Consider the following 21,369-nt stretch of genomic DNA (forward strand, 5'->3'; position numbering starts at 1 on the left):
CCCCCCCCCCCCCCCCCCCCCCCCGCATCTCCCCTGCCACCAACAAAGCTGACATTTGATGTGGCTTCAGACCTGTGGGTTTGCGAGCCTGGACCCACATCATAACCAATTTTGCGACCGGTCCTATTAATACATCCTAACTTCTCATGCTTTTGCAGCAGCACTGATTTTAAAACAGTTTTGCTCCTGGAACAACTACTTTTGAGTAAACAAAATGCAACTTTTTCCCAAGACTTATTTAAATAAAAACGTTTTGCATACGGAGTCACTTTAAAAAAAAAAAAAAAAAAAAATTGTTTTATTGTCTGATCACATCTCTCAGGTCATGGAAACCTGAGGACTTGCAGTTCTAATCGCAACTTGCTTCCCTTGCTCAACCCCCTCCAATGCTGAAACCCTTGTACATGCCTTTGTCGCTTCCAGACTGGACTACACCACTACCTTCAGTGTTGGTCTCCCATCCTCCTCCCATCAGAAATTTCAAATGGTCCATAGCCCTGCCGCTCTCGCCCTTTTATCTCAATGTCCAGCAGCCCCCCTCCTTGCTGAACTCCAGTGACTGTCTACCCCTTACGATGTTAAATTTAACATCCGGCAATAAATCTCTCCACAGGCTTTTACCCACTCTTGGCTCTGCAAGCTCTTCAGCCCCTAGTATCTTTCCCAACGAGTCAACTGTTTGTGATTTTGGCCTTCCATTCATCACTTCCCCACCCCCCAGCCCTTTGTGCCCCACCAATGGGCATATAGAAACATAGAAAATAGGTGCAGGAGTAGGCCATTCGGACCTTCGAGCCTGCACCACCGTTCAATATGATCATGGCTGATCATGCAACTTCAGCACCCCATTTCTGCTTTCTCTCCATACCCCTTGATCCCTTTAGCCATAAGGGCCACCCACATCTAACTCCCTTTTGAATATATCTAACGAACTGGCCTCAACAACTTTCTGTGGTAGAGAATTCCACAGGTTCTCAATTCTCTTGAGTGAAGAAGTTTCTCCTCATCTCGGTCCTAAATGGCTTACTCCTTATCCTTAGACTGTGACTCCTGGTTCTGGACTTCCCCAACAATGGGAACATTCCTCCTGCATCTAACCTGTCCAATCCCGTCAGAATTTTATATGTTTCTATGAGAGCCCCTCTCATTCTTCTAAATTCCGTGAATATAAGTCTAGTCGATCCAGTCTTTCTTCATATGGCAGTCTCTGGAATCAGTCTGGTGAACCTTCGCTGCACTCCCTCAATAGCAAGAATGTCCTCCCTCAGATTATGAGACCAAAACTGTGCACAACCGTGCCTTCCGTTGCACTGGTCTGCTCTTGGGAACAATCTTTGTGCTTTCATCCCTCTTTCCACCTTCTAAAAGATCTTCTCAAAACTCTGCTCTTTAGCCGAGCTTTCTACAGCATTTCCTAATCCCTCTCCCTGGCTCTTGTGTTAATTTCCAACCCATCTATAAAATCTCTATAGTAATATTTTCTTTTTAACTTTGAATTGTTGATGTTTAGTGCAGGATTACAATCAGTAAAAGAGAGAACGAGCTTGCATTCTCGCGCCTTTCAGATCCTCTGGGCTTTGAAGTGCAATCACTGCCATGTATGCAACTGCTGATGCCATTTTTCACACAGCAAGATCCCACAGACTGCAGATGGATGAATAACCACTAATGTGGTTTTGGCTGGGGAAGGAATGTTGTTGAGATCATCGGGGAACACCGCTTCCCTGGAATAGTGCCACGGGAGCTTTTACATCCACCTGAACAGGCAAACAAGGCCTCAGTTTCACCTCTCATCTGAAAGGCAGCGTTCCCTCAGTACCGCACTGGACTTGTCGGCTTAGGTTATGTGCTCTAATCTGTAGAACTCATAACTTTGTGCTTCTTGGTCAAGAGTATTACCAAGTGAGCCGAGTGCCACTGTACATCCACAAGTGCCCAAACGCGCCCCCCACCCCCCCCCCCTGCCAATTTGCATATACATTCAACTTGCGCTGATGATGTACTGGAGAATTACTTCCAAGAGGGCATCCTGTAATGCTGGCTATGGCTTCATGTTAATACTGCAGGGTGATTTCTACTGCATCCGGTCCAGATATGAACTGAACAGGAGCGTGCAGTTCTCGTCCCAAGTTCCAAACTGCGGCTTTGCGCCAGGATCAGCTTTGATGGGTCTGCACAGCCCGGCAGAAACAAAACCACTTGTAGTGGTCCACATGGGATTCCCCCCACCCCCTCCTGTCTGGCTCAGATGGCCCTCGAGGAGCAAGTCTGATGTCTCATACCCCAAAATTAAAATGGGCATCATATTATTTTGTTTTGAAATTTTGGAGGGGTGGGGGGCGGGGAAGGGAAACGCACGTTGGGGCTCTTTTCAGCCTCGTCGAGAACCATAGCAACAGGCTCTGCCTCATCAAACACAATTGGTGATATAAGTGGCAGTCATGTGCTCAGCATTTCTGCCTGCCAAACCTGCCAGAAACAATGTCCGGTGCGACTGACTTTCCTGGTCTTTTGTCTGCACTTGTGCACTGTGGACGTGGCCCTTCTGCAAAGATTTCCTCAAATGTAGCAGGAAATGTAGTTCCACCAATTTAACTCCCACCACCCGATTTTTATTATCCAGTGTTTTTAAAAAAAATCTTTAAGTTAAACTAGTTATTAGTGGTTGGTGGACGTGCTGCATGGAATTTGATATTCTCTGAGAACAAGTGGGTGTTGTGTATATACTCGAAATACACTTGTAGATAAGGAGTGTGGAATTTCTTTTTTTTTTAAAATTTTAACCTAATTTCTTTAAATTTTTTTTTGTAATTTCAGATCCTCAAACATGAATGGCCCAAAAACTGGCCCACGTTCATCAGTGATATCGTGGGAGCTAGCCGGACCAGTGAATCCCTGTGTCAGAACAACATGGTCATTTTAAAACTGCTCAGCGAAGAAGTGTTTGATTTCTCCAGCGGGCAGATGACACAGGTGAAAGCCAAGCATTTAAAAGACAGGTGGGTGCTCCGACATTCCCAAGATTTGTTCCTTCGCTGAAAGTGGTGGCGCAGCTAGGGGGGGCGGGGGCTGGCTGGGGGTGTGGGGGAATGAAAGGGTACTATGCCGCTCGGCTACCGTCCCACACCTTTACTCAAGCAACCGGTCGTCCTTCTTCTCGCGCAAACTTCTTGTTGACAAGCTGGCAGGCTGTTTGAATGTGGGGGAGGCGTAACTAAGGGCGAGAGATTTGGCCTGGCCAGAGACTTTTAAACCGGTGTGGCACGATTTGTACCGAGGTATGGAATGCACAGCCTGAAAGGGCGGTGGAAGTAGATTCCATAGTAACTATTTCAAAAGAGAAATTGGAGCGGTACTTGGAAAAGGAAACGTTGTCAGGGCTGGCTGTGGGGAAAGAGCAGGGAGGGTGGAATTAATTGGATAGCTCTTTCCAACAGGCACGATGGGTCGAATGGCCCCCATTTTCTGTACTGTCTAATTCTGTGTATAGTTATTAGTTTAACAGAAAATGGGGGTGGCAATGTTCCCCCTAAGGTGAGTGGGCTGCATACCAATTGTCGGGCTCCACATTGGCTGCTCACCAGCTGCCACCGCTGGAAAAGATAGCACACTTATATGGTTGCAAATTTAAAGGGACTGCGAATCAAAAAGGGAGAGAACATTGGCGGGAAGGGGAATGATTGGGGTGGGGGGGGGGCGGTGGAGAGACAGAGGGGAGGTGTAGGGTTAGTGCCAGTATCTGCACAATAGATCATTAACCACAAGTCACCCCGCCTAACCAGAGACTAGCCTGAATCTGGCCACGTACATGGACACTTGCCATCAGAGGTCACTGGACCAACGATTGGGAGGGGGAGCTCTGGCTGCTTGAGCTATTGTTGATGTCTTCCGCCGCCCCCCCCCCCCCCCCCTCCCCACGTCTATTATGGGTGTCCCTGCTGCTTTGAGTTTAGTCATCTCATGGAGCAAAGTCTGGCTTCTTGTTCCGTCACAGTTTGGTGGCAGCGAACGCGGTTTTTAAACACGATCTCCACGGTTCTGCCCTCGATTCTCATTAGCTTTTTTTATGTGAAATTGTATTTGATTTGTGTTTTTTCCCTTTTTTTTTCCCTCCCACAGTATGTGCAATGAGTTCTCTCAGATATTTCAGCTCTGTCAGTTTGTGATGGTGAGTAACTATTAACTTATCAAGTAGAAACAAAAAGTAGACTTTCATCAGATTTAGCCCACTTGAAACATCAAAACCAGCTTTCTCTTTCAGATGCTGGTTGACCTAATGGCCTTTTTCTGTCTGTCTTTTTAAATTGAGATTTCTAGAGTCTTGTGCGGTTTTGTTTTCTTTTTTGGCCATGCCAGGTTATCGTGTCCGATAATATATTCTATGCTTTAAATATTTGCAGGAGAACTCCCAGAACGCCCCTCTCGTCCATGCAACACTGGAGACGTTGCTACGGTTTCTGAACTGGATCCCCTTGGGTTACATCTTCGAAACAAAACTCATCACCAGTTTGGTGTACAAGGTCAGATTCGCCGATTGTTTCCTCCCCTCCCCTCCCCCTCCCATAACCTGTAGAGTACAAAAGCAAAATAAGTTATGATGAACCTTTTTAATAAAACACTGGTCCGGCCTCAACTGGAGTACTGTGTCCAATTCTGGGCACCACACTTTAGGAAGGATGTGAAGGCCTTGGAGAGGGTGCAGAAAAGATTTGCAAGAATGGTTCCAGCAACGAGGGACATCAGTTTCGTGGTTAGACTGGAGAAGCTGGGTTGTTCTCCGTGGAGCGGAGAAGGTTGAGAGGTGATTTGATAGAGGTGTTCAAAATCATGCGGGGTCTAGACAGAGTAGATGGAGAGAAACTGTTCCAATTGGCGGAAGGGTCGAGAACCAGAGGACACCGATTTAAGGTGATTGGAGAAGAACCAAAGGCGACATGAAGAAAAACCTTTTTACGCAGCGAGTGGTTAGGGCCTGGAATGCACGGCCTGAAGGGGTGGTGGAGGCAGATTCAATCGTGGCTTTCAAAAGGAGCATTGGATAAGGACCTGAAGGAAAGAAATTTGCAGGGCTACAGGGGAAGGGCGGTGGGAGTGGGACCAGCTGAAGTGCTCTTGCAGAGAGCCAGCACGGGCTGGACGGATCTCAAAGGGTTATGAATCTTTGGAATTCTCTGCCCCAGACGGTTGTGGATGCTGAGTCTCTGAATATATTCACGGCTGGGATCGATAGAATTTTGGAGTCATGGGGAATCGAGGGATATGGAGATCGGGCAGGAAAGTGGAGTTGAGGTCGACGATCAGCTATGATTTTATTGAATGGCGGAGCAGGCTCGAGGGGCCGTATGGCCTTCTCCTGCTATTTCTTATGTTCTTGTGTTCTTATGAATGACCTCCTTCTGTGCTGTAACCATTCTATGATCTACCTGAATGTTCGTGATATAACCAAGCATCTTTTGTTTAAACCAGTCTTGTGTTTTCTGACATTCCTTTTGGCTACCAGTAACTTTTGTTAAATGGGGATTGATTTAAAATAAACAGGGCCATTGGAGAGCGACGGGCGTGGATTATATTTTTTCTCCTTGGAAAGTTCCATACCTTTTTGAGTAAACTCCCCATGTAAATTGGATGTTGTGTACGGTCGGAGTAGCGGTGTCCTAGCACCCTTGGTTACGCACATCTAACTTGCCACCCTCTCTACACGCCGGCATGGGCTAAATGTAGCTGCCAAGGTGGCAGTTTGAGGGTAAACTCTGAGGATTTTGACTCTCCGGTTCAGTAGATTTCTGATAGCTCTGCATGTCTCCAGATGAGAGAATTTTTTCCTGTGAATTATTTGGCCACGATGGCCCCAGGGTTGGTCACATGCGGCCCATGCGCTCTGCCAAACCAGCCCTTGAAGCCCAGGCGATCCACGCCTACTTCTTGCTTGCTGATTTATCGTGATTGAATTTTATGGGTCTGGAGGGCTTGAAAGGGGGCTGTTTCTAGCGCTGTTGCTTCGTTGATGAATAAAGTGCCAGTTGTGGCTCAGTGGGCAGCACTCTCTCCTCTGAGTCAGAATGTTGAGAGTTCAAGTCCCACTCCAGGGACTTGAGCTCATAAATCTAGGCTGACACTCCCTGTGCAGTGCTGAGGGAGTGCTGCATTGTTGGAGGTGCCGTCTTTCAGATGAGATGTTAAACCAAGGCCCACTCAGGTGGACGTAAAAGATCCCATGACACTATTTCGAGGAAGAGCGGGGGAGTTGTTCCCGGTGACCTGGCCAATATTTATCCTTCAATCAACATAACAAAAAAACACATTATCTGGTCGTTATCACATTGCTATTTGTGGGAGTTTGCTGTGTGCAAGTTGGTTGCCGCAGTTCCTACATTACAACAGAGACTACACACCAAAAAGTACTTCATTGGCTGTAAAACACTGAGACGTCCAGTGGTCGTGAAAGGCGCGATATAAATCTAAGTCTTTTAAATCCTAAATTTGAACACCCCAAGGTTTATTGACACCAATAACTGGAGAAGTGTGCAAATGAATGGAAACTGATTTAAACCTTGTTTTTAGCCTGTGAGGCTCCATGATGTTCACCTGTGTGACCTGCAGAGACACAGCCTGGGAACCCCTACCTTCGAGAGTTAACTGGGGAGACATATCCTCCCCTCAATCCATGATAAACTCTCGCCTATGCTGTTGTGCCTGCTGCACCCTCAAGTTTAAAAGACATGAATACGTGAGACAAGAACTGGCTTTATGGTTCCTTTTAATGTACCAGAAGTTGATCAGAGCATTTTAGTGAATAAAGACGTATTTATCATTTGCACCTCGTGCAGTGATTGTGTTCTGCAGGCAAATGTTTATCTCTGGAATTCTGTTCCCCCAAAAGGCTGTGGATGCGGAGTCAATTGAAATTTTCAGGACTGAGATCACCAGATGATTTTTTTTTGTGGGGGGGGGGGTTAGGGTGTCTGATCAGAGGCGGGTAGTCAGAGTGGGGTTGCAGCCCAGCCATGATCTGATTGAATGTCCGAATTGGCTCGAGGTGACGAATGGCCTACTCGTCGTGTTCTTTTGAACAGTTCAGTAGGATTTCCGTCAATACAGCACCTCTTTTATGTTTTACACTGGAGTGCCAGCCAATGTTCCCTTAAAAAAAAAAAAAAAAAAATTTGTGCACGGCCCATTCAGAGTTTCGCGTGTGTGCACGGATATTCCCATTTAAAAGCCGGTGAGCAGCCGGGAACGTTGGTGTCGGCCTAGATTGTACGCTCAGCATCAACAACAACAACCACCTGCATTTACGTAGCACTTTTAATGGAGAAAAATGTCCCACGGCCGAAGATAGTGCTTAACTGGAGGAAATTGCGGTTCATCCAAGACTAGATGTTGGGCAAGCAGTCTGACAACACCGACAGTGGAGGAGTTGAGTGATGGTAGAGAAGTGGAGCTGGGTGTTATTGGCCTACCTCTGTAAGCTGGCCCCATAAGTCCAAGAATTCATCCCACAGTCTTCTCTCTGGGGAGAGAATGCTACCAACTGAACAAGGCTAACACACTTTTAATGCAATATGTGAGAACTCTTTTGGTTAATTGTTTTGTAGTATGATGATGCAGTGATGTTTCTTAAACATTTGTGCCCCTTGAGAAATCCATTTGTATAGTTCTAGTCGATGTCCTGTGGCATTGACAATGGCACGTGTATGCTTCAGGTGAAATGGGGTTAGAGGTTGGCGATAATTAGATAAGGACGCAGAAATGTAATTCAGCCCCCTTTTCAAAATCATGTTCTGTCCTTGTATTTGTATTTCCGTTATAAATTAAATTTCTATGTCCACATTTATAATGGTAACCGCGCATGTAAATTCATCACTCTGTAGTTGCACCCTCCTATTGGTAGTGCTGCAGCACCTCCACTGGTGGAAAGTTGTAATTACAGTATAAAGTTTACATCGGGAGTTTCCATTTATAAATTGGATATTGGAATTTATAATGGTAAATGAAATAATTTTAACTTTTTTTCCCCCCCCCATCTTTTAACCGTAGTTTCTGAATGTGCCCATGTTTCGGAACGTGACGTTGAAGTGTTTGACGGAGATTGCTGGCGTCAGTGTCAGTCAATATGATGAGCAGTTCGTCTCCTTGTTTACATTAACACTCATTCAACTCAAACAGGTACGTTGCAACTCTTGTGGCCTGTCGGCATTTGTGGCTTGGGTTGCTGCCCAGGCAATGTCCAATCAGAGAAATCTCAGAACTGACTGTTTGTGACATGTCAAGACTCCAGTCCCTACTGGCATTTATCTATTGGCATCGAAAACCTAGAAACCCAAATGCTAACTTCCGGGGTTCAGTTTTGAGCACAATCCTGAACTTCATGTAATTGTGTGTCTGCCCTCCCTGATCAGACTAGCTCTCTGGTGCAGAGGGTGCTCTGAAATAGATGGGTAACGGTGTGACAATTGATGGTGTAAAGTGACAATATCCTCAATAAGATAGGAGAATAGATTTTTGGACCTATTTTTAAATTTTGGTGGTGATGCATTTAGGGTATAAAGCGCTCCTTTGCTTTGTGCTAACTCCAGTGTTAACATTTGGATAGGTTTTTTTGCATGCTTGCAATCCCATTTTCATCATAGAAACATAGAAAATAGGTGCAGGAGTCGGCCATTCGGCCCTTCGAGCCTGCACCACCATTCAATAAGATCATAGCTGATTATTCCCTCAGTACCCCTTTCCTGCTTCCTCTCCATACCCCTTGATCCCCTTAGCCATAAGGGCCATATCTAACTCCCTCTTGAATATATTCCAATGAACTGGCATCAACAACTCTCTGTGGCAGGGAATTCCACGGGTTAACAACTTTCTGAGTGAAGAAGTTTCTCCACATCTCAGTTCTAAATGGTCTACCCCTTACCCTAAGACTGTGTCCCCGGTTCTGTTCTTCCCCAGCATTGGGAACATTCTACCCGCATCTAACCTGTCCTGTCCCGTCAGAATCTTGTATGTTTCTATGAGATCCCCTCTCATCCTTCTAAACTCCAATGTATAAAGGCCCAGATGATCCAGTCTCTCCTCATATGTCAGTCCAGCCATCCCGGGAATCAGTCTGGTGAACCTTCGCTGCAATCCCTCAATAGTAAGAACGTCCTTCCTCAGATTAGCAGACCAAAACTATTCCAGGTGAGGCCTCACCAAGGCCCTGTACAACTGCAGTAAGACCTCCCTGCTCCTATACTTCAATCCCCTAGCTATGAAGGCCAACATAACATTTGCCTTCTTCACCACCTGCTGTACCTGTATGCCAACTTTCAGTGACTGATGAACCATGACACCCAGGTCTCGTTGCACCTCCGCTTTTCCTAATCTGCCACCATTCAGATAATCTTTCTTTGCATTTTTGCCCCAAAGTGAATAACCTCACATTTATCCACATTATACTGCATCTGCCATGCATTTGCCCACTCACCTAATCTGTCCAAGTCACCCTGCAGCCTCTTAGCGACCCCCTCACACCGCCACCCAGTTTAGTGTCATCTGCAAACTTGGAAATCTTACACTCAATTCCTTCATCCAAATCATTGATGTATATTGTAAAGAGCTGGGGTCCTAGCACTGAGCCCTGCGGCACTCCACTAGTCACTGCCTGCCATTCTGAAAAGGACCCGTTTATCCTGACTCTCTGCTTCCTGTCTGCCAACCAGTTCTCTATCCACGTCAGTATATTACCCTCACTACCATGTGCTTTGATTTTGCACACCAATCTCTTGTGTTGGACCTTGTCAAATGCCTTCTGAAAGTCTAAATACCCCACATCCACTGGTTCTCCCTTGTCCACTCTGCGAGTTACATCCTTCTGAAAAAATTTCAGAAGATTTGTCGAGCATGATTTCCCTTTCATAAATCCATGCTGACTTGGACCGATCCCGTCACTGCTTTCCAAATGTGCTGCTATTTCATCCTTAATAATTGATTCCAACATTTTCCCCACTACTGATGTCAGGCTAACCAGTCTATAATTCCCCGCTTTCTCTCTCCCTCCCTTTTTAAAAAGTGGTGTTACATTAGCTATCCTCCAGTCCATAGGAACTGATCCAGAGTCGATAGACTGTTGGAAAATGATCACCAATGCATCCACTATTTCTAGGGCCACTTCCTTAAGTACTCTGGGATGCAGACTATCATTTGATCAAACACTCAGCAAAACAGTTCAGCTTGTAGCACTTGAGTAGAACAAATTTTGCTCAACTTGCTGTAATGCCCAAGCCAAGACTTGGTGGTGTTGGTTCGACTTGGTTGTAAAAGTTCTGGCCTTTAATGACTGCAGTTGGTTCAGCCATTTGCAATTACTGGCGCATCCCATTTGGCACCATCAACAAAGGGCTTCATTGACCTTTATTTAGTCACTGGTTTTACCGATTTACACTAGTGCTCATTCACTTAGAGGCTGAATTGTGACACCAGACAGTAAGAAGGTAGTTTGGCTGTGCCTAATTGTGGATTTGGTTGTATGGTGATCTACCAATTCAATCTTTGAGCTCTATTCCTTTTCAGATGCTACCTGCGAACACTAACATTCGGCTTGCTTATGCAAATGGAAAGGACGATGAACAGAACTTCATCCAGAATCTGAGTCTCTTCTTGTGTACTTTCTTGAAGGAGCATGGCACATTGGTAGAAAGGACACTTGAGCTCAGAGAGGCACTTTTGGATGTAAGTATCGGCTTGGAAAGATGGTATTCTATGGTAACTTCTCTTATCCCTCCCTCCCTCCCCTCTCCTCCAGTAACTCCTGGCATTATGGTTCTACAGGTGCTGTTGGCCCTTTGGGACCTTAGCCTTTCCCCTGCCCCCCCCCCACTTCCCTTCAGTAACTCGCGCTAGCATTATGGTTCTACCGGGGCCCTCGGCCAAATAACTGTTCCTTGTGTGACAGTCGAGATGGTGAGTGTTGAAAGGACATTTAATCGTGGAGGGAGGGCATCCCTACTTGTACTTCCCAGCACGGGTCATTGGTGGGGGCAAGTGGTTTGGCATGAAGCAACATCTCGTGAATTTGTACACGTGCTTTGTGTAGAGCGATGTACCGTGAAATAGCGAGCCTTGGCAGTCGTGACATTTTTTTTAATGTCTTCATGTGATGTGGGCATCGCCGGAAAGGCCAGCATTTATTGCCCATCCACTTATTGCTCTCGAAGGTGGTGGTGAGCCGCCGCCTTGAACACAACTGAGTGGGTCGCTCGGCCATTTCAGAGGGCAGTTAAGAGTCAGCCACATTAATGTGGGACTGGAGTTGCATATAGGCCAGACCAGGTAATGGCAGCAGATTTCCTCCCCTGAAGGACATTAGTGAACCAGTTGGGTTTTTAAGACAATCCGGTAGTTTCGTGGTCACCATTACAGATACTTTTCATTCCATATTTTAAAAATGTAATTAATTGAATTTAAATTCCTCGGCTGCCGCAGTGGAATTTGAAGTTGTCTCTGGAGTGCAGGCTCTGGATTACTCGTCCAGTAACATCACCACTATGCTACCTATGAAAATGCCAGTTTCTGAAATGAAGCCAATGGTTTCATGCTTCTCAGCAGCAGAAAGGCAAATGAGTGTCAGGGCCGCGCACTGTGCCAGGGGAGAGAGGCTGAAGATTGGTGTGTGGAAAACATAGAGACACAGAAAATAGGTGCAGGACTAGGCCATTCGGCCCTTCGAGCCTGCACCACCATTCAGTATGATCATGGCTGATCATGCAACGTCAGTACCCCATTCCTGCTTTCTCTCCATACCCCCTGATCCCTTTAGCCGCAAGGGCCACATCTAACTCCCTTTTGAATATGTCCAACGAACTGTCCCCAACAACTTTCTGTGGTACAGAATTCCACATGCCACAACTCTGAGTGAAGAAATGTCTCCTCATCTCAGTCCTAAATGGCTTACCCCTTATCCTTAAACTATGTCCCGTGGTTCTGGACTTCCCCAACATTGGGAACATTCTGCCTGCATCTAACCTGTCCAGTCCCGTCCCGTCAAAATTTTATGTTTCTATGAGATCCCCCCTCATTCTTCTAAATTCCTTTTGAATACAAGCTTAGTCGATCCAGCCTTTCTTCATATGTCAGTCCTGTCATCCCGGGAATCAGTCTGGTGAACCTTCGCTGCACTCCCTCAATAGCAAGAATGTCCTTCCTCCGATTAGGAGACCAAAACTGTACGCAATATTCAAGGTGTGGCCTCACCAAGGCCCTGTACAACTGTCATAAGACGATTACTGTGTAGTGGAGTATTGTGTTCCTAACACGGATGAGACTGCACACAGGGAGGTTAAAGTAACAGTGACCTCAGTCTTTATTAAGACACTCCAGAGTGAGGAGCAGGCCTTAGGGGCCGGCTTATGTACAGTGTTCCCAAGGGATGTTGGGATCCCTTGGGACTTCAGGGGATGCGCTCCCTGGTGGCGGAACATGGGAGTGCATGCTTTACAGATACACAACATCATTCCCCCGCAAAGTCAAAGTGAAAACTATTTGCAAGGTGAGGCGGTCGGGAGCCTTTCTTTCCCTGGTGGACCGCCTCGATACAAATGCCTGTTCTGGTGTGTTGGCTGTGCCCTCGCTGGGCTGGCGTGTTGTTGGCCCTGCTGGGTGAGCCTGGGCTGTTGGGCTTGATGGGTTCGATTTCCTGGTCCGGGGTGGTGTCGTTGATCCTTTGGGTGTGTGTTGTGGGCTCAAAAAAAGGTGCTGTCTGCCGTGGGTTGTTCAGGGCAGTCTGTGAACCGCAGCCTCGTTTGGTCCAGGTGCTTTCTGCAAATTTGTCCATTGTCTAGTTTGACTACAAACACCCTACTCCCTTCTTTAGCTATCACCGTGCCCGCGATCCACTTGGGACCATGTCCATAGTTTAGCACATACACAGGGTCATTCAGATCAATTTCCCGTGACACAGTGGCGCGACCATCGTTTACATTTTGTTGCTGCCGCCTGCTCTCTACCTGATCATGCAGGTTGGGGTGAACCAGCGAGAGTCTGGTTTTAAGTGTCCTTTTCATGAGTAGCTCAGCCGGGGCACCCCTGTGAGCAAGTGGGGTCTCGTGCAGTAGCTGAGCAGTACTCCGGACAGGTGGGTTTGGAGTGAGCCTTCTGTGACTTGTTTGAGGCTCTGTTTGATTGTTTGTACTGCCCGCTCTGCCTGCCCATTGGAGGCTGGTTTAAACGGGGCCGAGGTGACATGTTTGATCCCATTGCGGCTCATGAATTCTTTAAATTCGGCACTGGTGAAACATGGCCCGTTGTCACTGACCAGTATGTCAGGCAGACCGTGGGTGGCAAACATGGCCCTCAGGCTTTCAATGGTGGTGGTGCTTCCCAACATTATTTCACATTCAATCCATTTTGAAAAAGCATCCACCACCACCAGGAACATTTTACTGAGAAACGGGCCCGCATAGTCGACATGGATCCTTGACAATGATCTGGAGGGCCAGGACCACAAAGTTAGTGGTGCCTCTCTGGGCGCGTTGCTCAACTGAGCACACACATGCTGCATTGCCGTACACAGGACTCTTAAGTCAGAGTCGATACCAGGCCACCACACATGGGATCTGGCTATCGCTTTCATCATTACTATACTCGGGTGTGTGCTGTGGAGATCCAAGATGAACGTCTTCCTGCCCTTTTTGGGTAGCACTACGTGGCTACCCCACATCAGGCAGTCTGCCTGAATGGACAGCTCGTCCTTTCGCCGCTGGAACGACTTGATTAGCTCTTGCATATCAACAGGGATGCTGGCCCAGCTCCCATGCAGTACACAGTTTTTTACTAGGGACAGCAGAGGATCTTGGCTGGTCCAAGTCCTAATCTGGCGGGCCGTGACAGGTGATTTATCATTTTCAAACGCTTCCATGACCATCAACAAGTCTGCAGGCTGCGCCATTTCCACCCCCATGGTGGGCAATGGTAGCCGACTGAGAGCATCGGCACAGTTCTCGGTGCCTGACCTGTGGCGGATGGTATAGTTATACGCTGATAGTGCGAGTGCCCACCTTTGTATGCGGACTGAGGCATTCGTATTTATCCCCTTGTTTTCAGCGAACAGGGTTATGAAGGGCTTGTGATCGGTTTCCAGCTCAAATTTGAGGCCAAACGGGTACTGATGCATTTCCTTTACCCCGAACACACACACGCGAATGCCTCTTTCTCAATCATGCTGTAGGCCCTCTCGGCCTTAGACAAGCTCCTGAAGGCACAGACGACAGGTTGCAACTTCCCTGCAACGTTAGCTTGTTGTAATACACACCCGACTCCGTACGACGACACATCACATGCTAGCACAAGTTTTTTACATGGGTTATACAATACAAGCAGCTTGTTGGAGCATAAAATGTTTCTGGCTTTCTCAAAAGCAATTACTTGGTTTTTTCCCCATAGCTAGTTCTCACCTTTACGCAATAACACATGTAGGGGCTCTAAGAGGGTGCTTAACCCCAGTAGGAAGTTACCAAAATAGTTGAGTCCCAGGAACGACCGCAGCTCCGTGACATTCTGTGGCCTGGGTGCGTTCCTGATAGCCTCTGTCTTTGGGGTCTGTGGGCCAAATGCCGTCAGCTGCGATCTTTCTTCCCAAAAACTCCACTTCTGTTGCCATGAAGACACATTTTGACCTCTTCAGCTGCAGCCCTACGCGATCCAGTCGCTGGAGGACCTCCTCCAGGTTTTATAGGTGCTCGACGGTGTCCCGACCCGTGACCAATATGTCGTCCTGAAAGAGCACCGTGTGTGGTACTGACTTGAGTAGGCTCTCCATGTTTCTCTGGAAGTTCGCTGCAGCCGACCGAATTCCAAACGGGCATGTGTGTGTTGATGCAGGTGAGGTCCTTCGAAGACTCCTCCAGCTCCTGTGTCATGTAGGCCGAAGTCAGGTCGAGCTTGGTGAATGTCTTGCTTCCTGCCAGCGTCGCAAATAGGTCGTCTGCCTTAGGTAGCGTGTATTGGTCCTGTAGCGAGAACCGATTAATAGTTACTTAATAATCGCCGCAAATCCTGACCGTGCCATCACTTTTGAGTACTGGAACAATCGGGCTGGCCCACTCACTGAATTCCACTGGGGAGATGATGCCCTCATGTTGCAGCCTGTCCAGCTCGATTTCCACTCTCTCCCTCATCATGTGAGGTATCGCTCGCGCCTTGTGGTGAATGGGTTGTGCCTCTGGGACCAAGTGGATCCACACCTTCGCCCCGGAAAAGTTTCCAGAGAAACATGGCTCAAAAAGGGAAGGAAATTTGCTAAGAACCTGGGTACATGAGGCCTCATCGACATGTGATAGCGCTCGGATGTCATCCCAGTTCCAGCGGATTTTGCCCAGCCAGCTCCTTCCAAGCAGTGTGGGGCCATCATCCGGGACAATCCAGAGTGGCAGTTCATGCACCGTGCCCTCGTAGGTGACCTTGACCATGGCGCTGCCCAGGACAGTGATAAGCTCTTTGGTGTATGTTCTCAGTTTCGTGTGGATGGGGCTCAGGGCTGATCCGAGTGCCTTGTTGCATCACAGTGTCTCAAACATCTTTTTACTCATGATGGATTGGCTAGCGCCAGTGTCCAGTTTCATGGCTACGAGTAAGCCATTCAATTTTACGTTTAGCATTATAGGTGGACATTACTTCAGCATCTGCCTCCTCTCTCTGAGGCTCGAAATTGCTTTGATCCACCATGGACTGATCTTCCTCTGCCACGTAGTGGTTAGCAGGTTTTGCAGAGCTTGCAGCTCATTGTTCCCCAGCTCTTGCAAACATACCCTTTGAAGCGGCATGAATAGGCTGAATGGAAGCCTCCACAACGCCAACAAGGTGTGAATTGCCTTGCATTCATCCTTTGTTGGGGACTCTGAGTCATCTGGGTCACCTGAGGCCTGTTGTCAGTTGTAGACTCTTGGACTCTGCCCTGTACATTTCTGCTCGCAAACACAGTTCCAGTTAATTTACGCTGAGAGATTTGTTTGGTGTTATCACTGGTGGACTTAAACGCTTGTGCTATCGCAGTGGCCTTACTGAGGGTGGGTGTCTCTACAGTCAAAAGTTTTCGTAAGATGGTCTCGTGGCCAATGCCCAGTACAAAAAAAAGTCTCTGAGCATTTGCTGCAGGTAGCCATCAAACTCGCATTGTCCTGCAAGTCGCCTTAGCTCGGCGACGTAGCTCGCCACTTCCTGACCTTCGTGACCTGACCTGGCACGTGTAGAACCGATACCCCGCCATCAGCACTCTCTCCCTCGGGTTAAGATGCTCCTGAACCAGTGTACACAGCTCCTCATACGACTTATCTGTGGGTTTCACCGGAGCCAGAAGATTCTTCATGAGGCTGTAGGTCAGTGCCCCGCAGACTGTGAGGAGGACCGCTCTCCTTTTTGTAGCGCTTCCTTCTCTGTCCAGCTCGTTGGCTACAAAGTACTGATCTAGCCGTTCGACATAGGCTTCCCAGTCCTCACTCTCCGAGAACTTCTCCAGGATGCCCACAGTTTGCTGCATCTCTGCGTTGGATTCGTATACTCGTCGCCAGTTAATTGTGTTCCTAACACGGATGAGACTGCACACGGAGGTTAAAGTAACCGTGACCTCAGTCTTTATTCAGACACTCCAGAGTGAGGAAAGGGCCTTCGGAGCCGGCTTATATACAGTGCTCCCAAGGGATGCTGGGATCCCTTTGGGACTTCAGACAGTGCGCTCCCTGGTGGCGGAACATGGGGGTGCATGCTTTACAGATACACAACATGGAGAGAGACACTTAAGAGCAGTGCTGGAGATCTGGATTACTGGCCCTACCATTTTTTTGCATTTACAACAAATCCCTGGTCCGATTGGGTTGGAGTGTAGAATGTTTCAGTATAAGGGGTGTCGCAGTTGTGTGCGGCGCGGACTGGTTGGGCTGGGTGCTCTTTACCTTACCGTCATTGTTCATGGGTTTATAGGGCTGCTGACCAAGGGTCGTGTGGCTCTTTGTCGGCCGGCGCGGACACGATGGGCCGAAATGGCCTCCTGTACTGTAAATTTCTATGTTTATTATCCGTGGTTATTTCCCTACGGTGATAAATTAGACCGTGGACTAAGTTTTTTTTTCTTTTTTACCTACCCACACACACATGGTGCAGGTTGACTGTAGGGAACAGGAGGAAATGTATGTATGTCCATGGAGGGATGCCGAGGATATATATATAATTACACCAATGCCTAATAGCAAGTATGTCATGAGTAAATATTGAATCCAAATAGAATAATATTTTTTTGCTTTTTTGTTGTGCCAGGGTTTACACTACATGATTCTGATATCGGAAGTGGAAGAGATAGAGATTTTTAAAATCTGTTTGGAATACTGGAATCATCTAGCGGGAGAGCTTTATCGGGAGAACCCCTTTTCCATCAGTGCCTCTCCTGCTCTGGGGAATCCTCACAGTGACGTCCCTCCTCGGAGGCAGATCTACCTACCAGTGTTATCGAAGGTGTGTATGGTTTCAACGGCTGATGAAGTAGGTGCTGCCACATTGAAGAGCCAGTCTTGGAATAAGACCACAGGCCAGGGGCGATCCATCCCATCCTGGTCTCTTGTCTTGCTCCACAAAGGAACTACAGAATATAACCTTGCATCCAAACTGCATTCTTTGACTTGGCATTTCTTGTGTTCCCAAATCTTCTTTGATAGTTTTTGTCTGTCCTGAGGAGCACATGGTCCGGATTGAGTGACGGTTACACTGACCGAGCTCCCTGGGGAATGAGAAGGAGAGAGGGAGGGAATGAGAATGGGAAGGGAGGGAGGACATTAGCATTGATTCTATAGGCAAAGAAGATGACCGTCTAAACAAGTGCTGTTGCAATAAAGATTTGACCGCAAATGTTTTACGGGTCTCTGCTAGCTATTAATTAATACTAATGAGTGTTAATCTAAAATTCTGGTTTCAACAAAGATGCCATTCCATTTTTAAATTAACCTTTGCTCATAAAGTGTATTTATGATTTGTTAATATCACACACTGGTTCGACCCAAATATTGCTATCCTTTATTTTCCTTCAGTTCGAATAATGGCACTGGGGGGGGCTGTGTGTGTGGGGGTGCGGGGGATTAACTGAGCCTCATGGTATTAGAGCTGAAGTTGGTTTTGTTTCCTCTCTTTGACCTCCTGCACGCAGGTGACCTGTTCCCAGGCCCCGACCCATCACCGGGGAAGGTGCACACAAATGACCCGGTGATGATGACTCCTGATTGATTTAGTTATTTGTTTGTTGGTTTGCTTCCCTCTTTGCTTGGATACGTGTCCCTTTCGTCTCTCTCTGGCGCAGTGATGTTGCAAATGTGAAAGTCATCGCATTGTTGCTTTAATGTTCTTCATTACATGGTGGTATTGATGCGCACAGTTGAAGTGAAATCCCCCTGGGTTACTGACCATCCCCAATGATGGCCACTGCCTCGCTGGATGGTTCAGTAACCTCTCACCGTGATAACATACAAACAAAGAACAACATTAAAATGATAAAGGTTTAATTTTTAAAACCGAAGTGAAATATGTCCTTTTTATAAACCATCTTTCAAACGTATGCTCTGGTTTACTTATACTTTCCCCTTCAATCAACCTACACCACACGATGCCAATAGGGCCGTCAGTTGACCTGCTATCGGGACCAATTTCTAATCATTCAAAGCTAACAACTGTGCCCCTCCCCAACATGGTCTCAATGTCACCTTGACGTCACAAACATTTAAAAAAAAAACAGATTATCTGGTCATTATCACATTGCTGTTGTGGGAGCTTGCTTGTGTGCAAATTGGCTGCTGAGTTTCCCAGATTACAACAGTGACTGCACTCAGTACTTCATTGGTTGTAAAGTGCTTTGAGACGTCTGGTGGTCGTGAAAGGCGCTATATTAATGCTAGTCTTTTTCTTTATTTGCTACCACTCTGGACAATAGCTTGCTGAGTTTCCATAGTATCCAAGACGTTTATCACAGCAACTACACACAGACAGAAACTGAGTGAAATATCCTTGCACTAATTGTCTTTTGACCGAGCCTTAATAATATGTTCATGGATTTTTTTTTTTCAGGTGAGGCTTATAATGATCAGCCGAATGGCGAAACCAGAAGAGGTGCTTGTAGTGGAGAATGAGCAGGGGGAAGTGGTTCGAGAATTCATGAAAGACACAGACTCCATCAATTTGTACAAAACTATGAGGGAGACACTTGGTAAGTTTGAAAAGTCTTTTTTCTTTAGTTTAACAGTTTGGGTAAAAGTTTTGGAACTGGTTCTGATCCATACAGATCTGGCAGGGCCCCCAACTTGATCCTGTGGTTTTGCTGAGTTAGTTGATCTCAGTTGGGGGCAGCAGTAGGGGTATTGTAATTGGCCTCAATGTCTTTAGGAGGGTTAGGATGGGGACAGTACCTGTACCCCTGATTGTTCTCCAATGATCTGTGCTAGAAAATGTGTGTGAATGTCTGATGAAGAAGGTTTGGTCTTAGTTGGTTAACCTCCCTCTGGTTAAATAGCCTCCAGTTGCTCGAGTTGCAGTCTCTCCTGAAAATTGGGCGAGATACTGGAGGATGGTGGGAGATGGTCCTTGGGGATAAAGTACCATCTTTGGAGGGAATGGATGGGGAACTTTAACTTTGGCTGTTCCCTGACTATGTTTTTTCCCACCCTGTGGAGGTACCTGGCCACTGCACAGCTCCTCCTCAAAACAGAATGGGTGAGATTGGGGGTCGTGTTCCTGCAATCCTTGGGGAAGGAGGAGAACATAAGAAATAGGAGCAGGAATAGATCATACGGCCCCTTGAGCCTGCTCCGCTACTCAATAAGATCATGGTTGATCTGATCTTGGTCCCAACTCCACTTTCCTGCCTATTCCCCCATAACCCTTGACTCCCCTATAGTTCAAGAATCTGTCTATCTCAGCCTTGAATATATTCAATGACCCACAGCTCTCTGGGGTAGAGAATTCCAAAGATTCACAATCCTCAGAGAAAAAATTCCTCTTCCTCTCAGTCTTAAAAGGCCAGCCCTTTATCCTGAGACTATACCCCCTAGTTCTAGACTCTCCAGCCAGGGGAAACAATCTCGCAGCATCTACCCTGTCAATCCCACTCAGGATCTTGTGTTTCGATGAGATCACCTCATTCTTCTAAACTCCAGAGAGTATAAGCCCAATCTATTCGATCTCTCCTCATAGGACAACCCTCTCATCCCATGCATCAATTTAGTGAAGCTTTGTTGCACCGCCTCTAAGGCAAATATATCCTTCCTTAAGTAAGGAGGCCAAAATTGTGCACAGTACTCCAGGTGTGGTCTCACCAGAGCCCTGTACAATTGTAGCAAAACTTCCTGACTCTTGTACTCCAACCCTCTAGCAATAAAGGCCAACATGTCATTAGCCTTCCCAATTGCTTGCTGTACCTGCTGCTAACTCTCTGTTTCTTGTACTAGGACATCCAAATCTCTCTCAATCCAGCATTTAATAGTAACTCGCCATTTAAAAAATACTCTGTTTTTCTATTCCTACCAAAGTGAATAACCCCACATTTCCCCACACTATGGGCCCAAGTTTCCACATGATTTGCGCCTGATTTTTAGGAGCAACTGGTGGAGAACGGACTATCTTAGAAATCGCAATTCTCCACATTTTTTTTTTCTGCAGTTCTAGTCAGGTAGAACAGTTTCACTTTGGAACACAATTTTTTCTTCAAAAGGGGGGCGTGTCCGGCCACTGACGCCTGATTTGAAAGTTTCCACAGTGAAAATGTACTCCAAACTAAGTTAGAATGGAGCAAGTGAAGATTTTTGTAGAACTGAAAAAACCTGTTCTACACATTAAAAAATCAGGCGCAGGTTACAAATTAGGCATCCAGAACGAGGAGGAGGAGGGGGGGGGGGGAAGGGAAATCATTAAATTCTACAATAAATCCTTATTTATACTTCTACAAGTATTATACAAATAAATCCAACCTGAATAAACATTTATAAGCAAAGAAAAGATTAAATAAACCATCTTCCTACCTGTGTGCAAGTGCTTCAGGCACGGAGAATGCTGCAGTCAGCCTGAGGCGCCCGTTCATCCCGCGGAGGGGAGGGGAGGAGGCGCCCGTTCTTCCCGCGCGGGGGGGGGGGGGGGGAGGAGACAGTGAGAAGGCTGCAAGTGCTGATGTGCTGATGGCAATGTGCTTTTATTAAAAAAATGTTCAAAAATTAAACAGCTACAAAGAACTATAAAAATGGCCGAGTGCCAATGTTCTTTTTCACACTGAGCATGCGCGAACGCTCCAACGCACACGCGCAGCGTTGCCGGCAGGAAAAAAACTAATTTAAATGGTACCCGCCCCCTCCCACTTACAAAATCGGCGCAAGTGTAGGC

General features: G+C 46.9%; 1 protein-coding gene across 1 annotated transcript in view; it reads left to right on the plus strand.

Annotated features, from left to right (window-relative positions):
* Nucleotides 1–21,369, plus strand: part of LOC139263472 (exportin-1-like) — a 70,524-nt gene that overhangs the window by 12,473 nt on the left and 36,682 nt on the right. Inside the window, exons 7-13 of the mRNA XM_070879611.1 lie at nucleotides 2,818–2,999; nucleotides 4,120–4,168; nucleotides 4,401–4,520; nucleotides 8,038–8,166; nucleotides 10,546–10,704; nucleotides 17,278–17,472; nucleotides 19,069–19,207. Of these exons, the coding sequence (XP_070735712.1) occupies nucleotides 2,818–2,999; nucleotides 4,120–4,168; nucleotides 4,401–4,520; nucleotides 8,038–8,166; nucleotides 10,546–10,704; nucleotides 17,278–17,472; nucleotides 19,069–19,207 (973 nt within the window). The remainder of the gene's footprint in view (nucleotides 1–2,817; nucleotides 3,000–4,119; nucleotides 4,169–4,400; nucleotides 4,521–8,037; nucleotides 8,167–10,545; nucleotides 10,705–17,277; nucleotides 17,473–19,068; nucleotides 19,208–21,369) is intronic.

Source organism: Pristiophorus japonicus, chromosome 4 (assembly GCF_044704955.1).
Source record: "Pristiophorus japonicus isolate sPriJap1 chromosome 4, sPriJap1.hap1, whole genome shotgun sequence".
Classification (NCBI taxonomy): Eukaryota; Metazoa; Chordata; class Chondrichthyes; family Pristiophoridae; genus Pristiophorus; species Pristiophorus japonicus.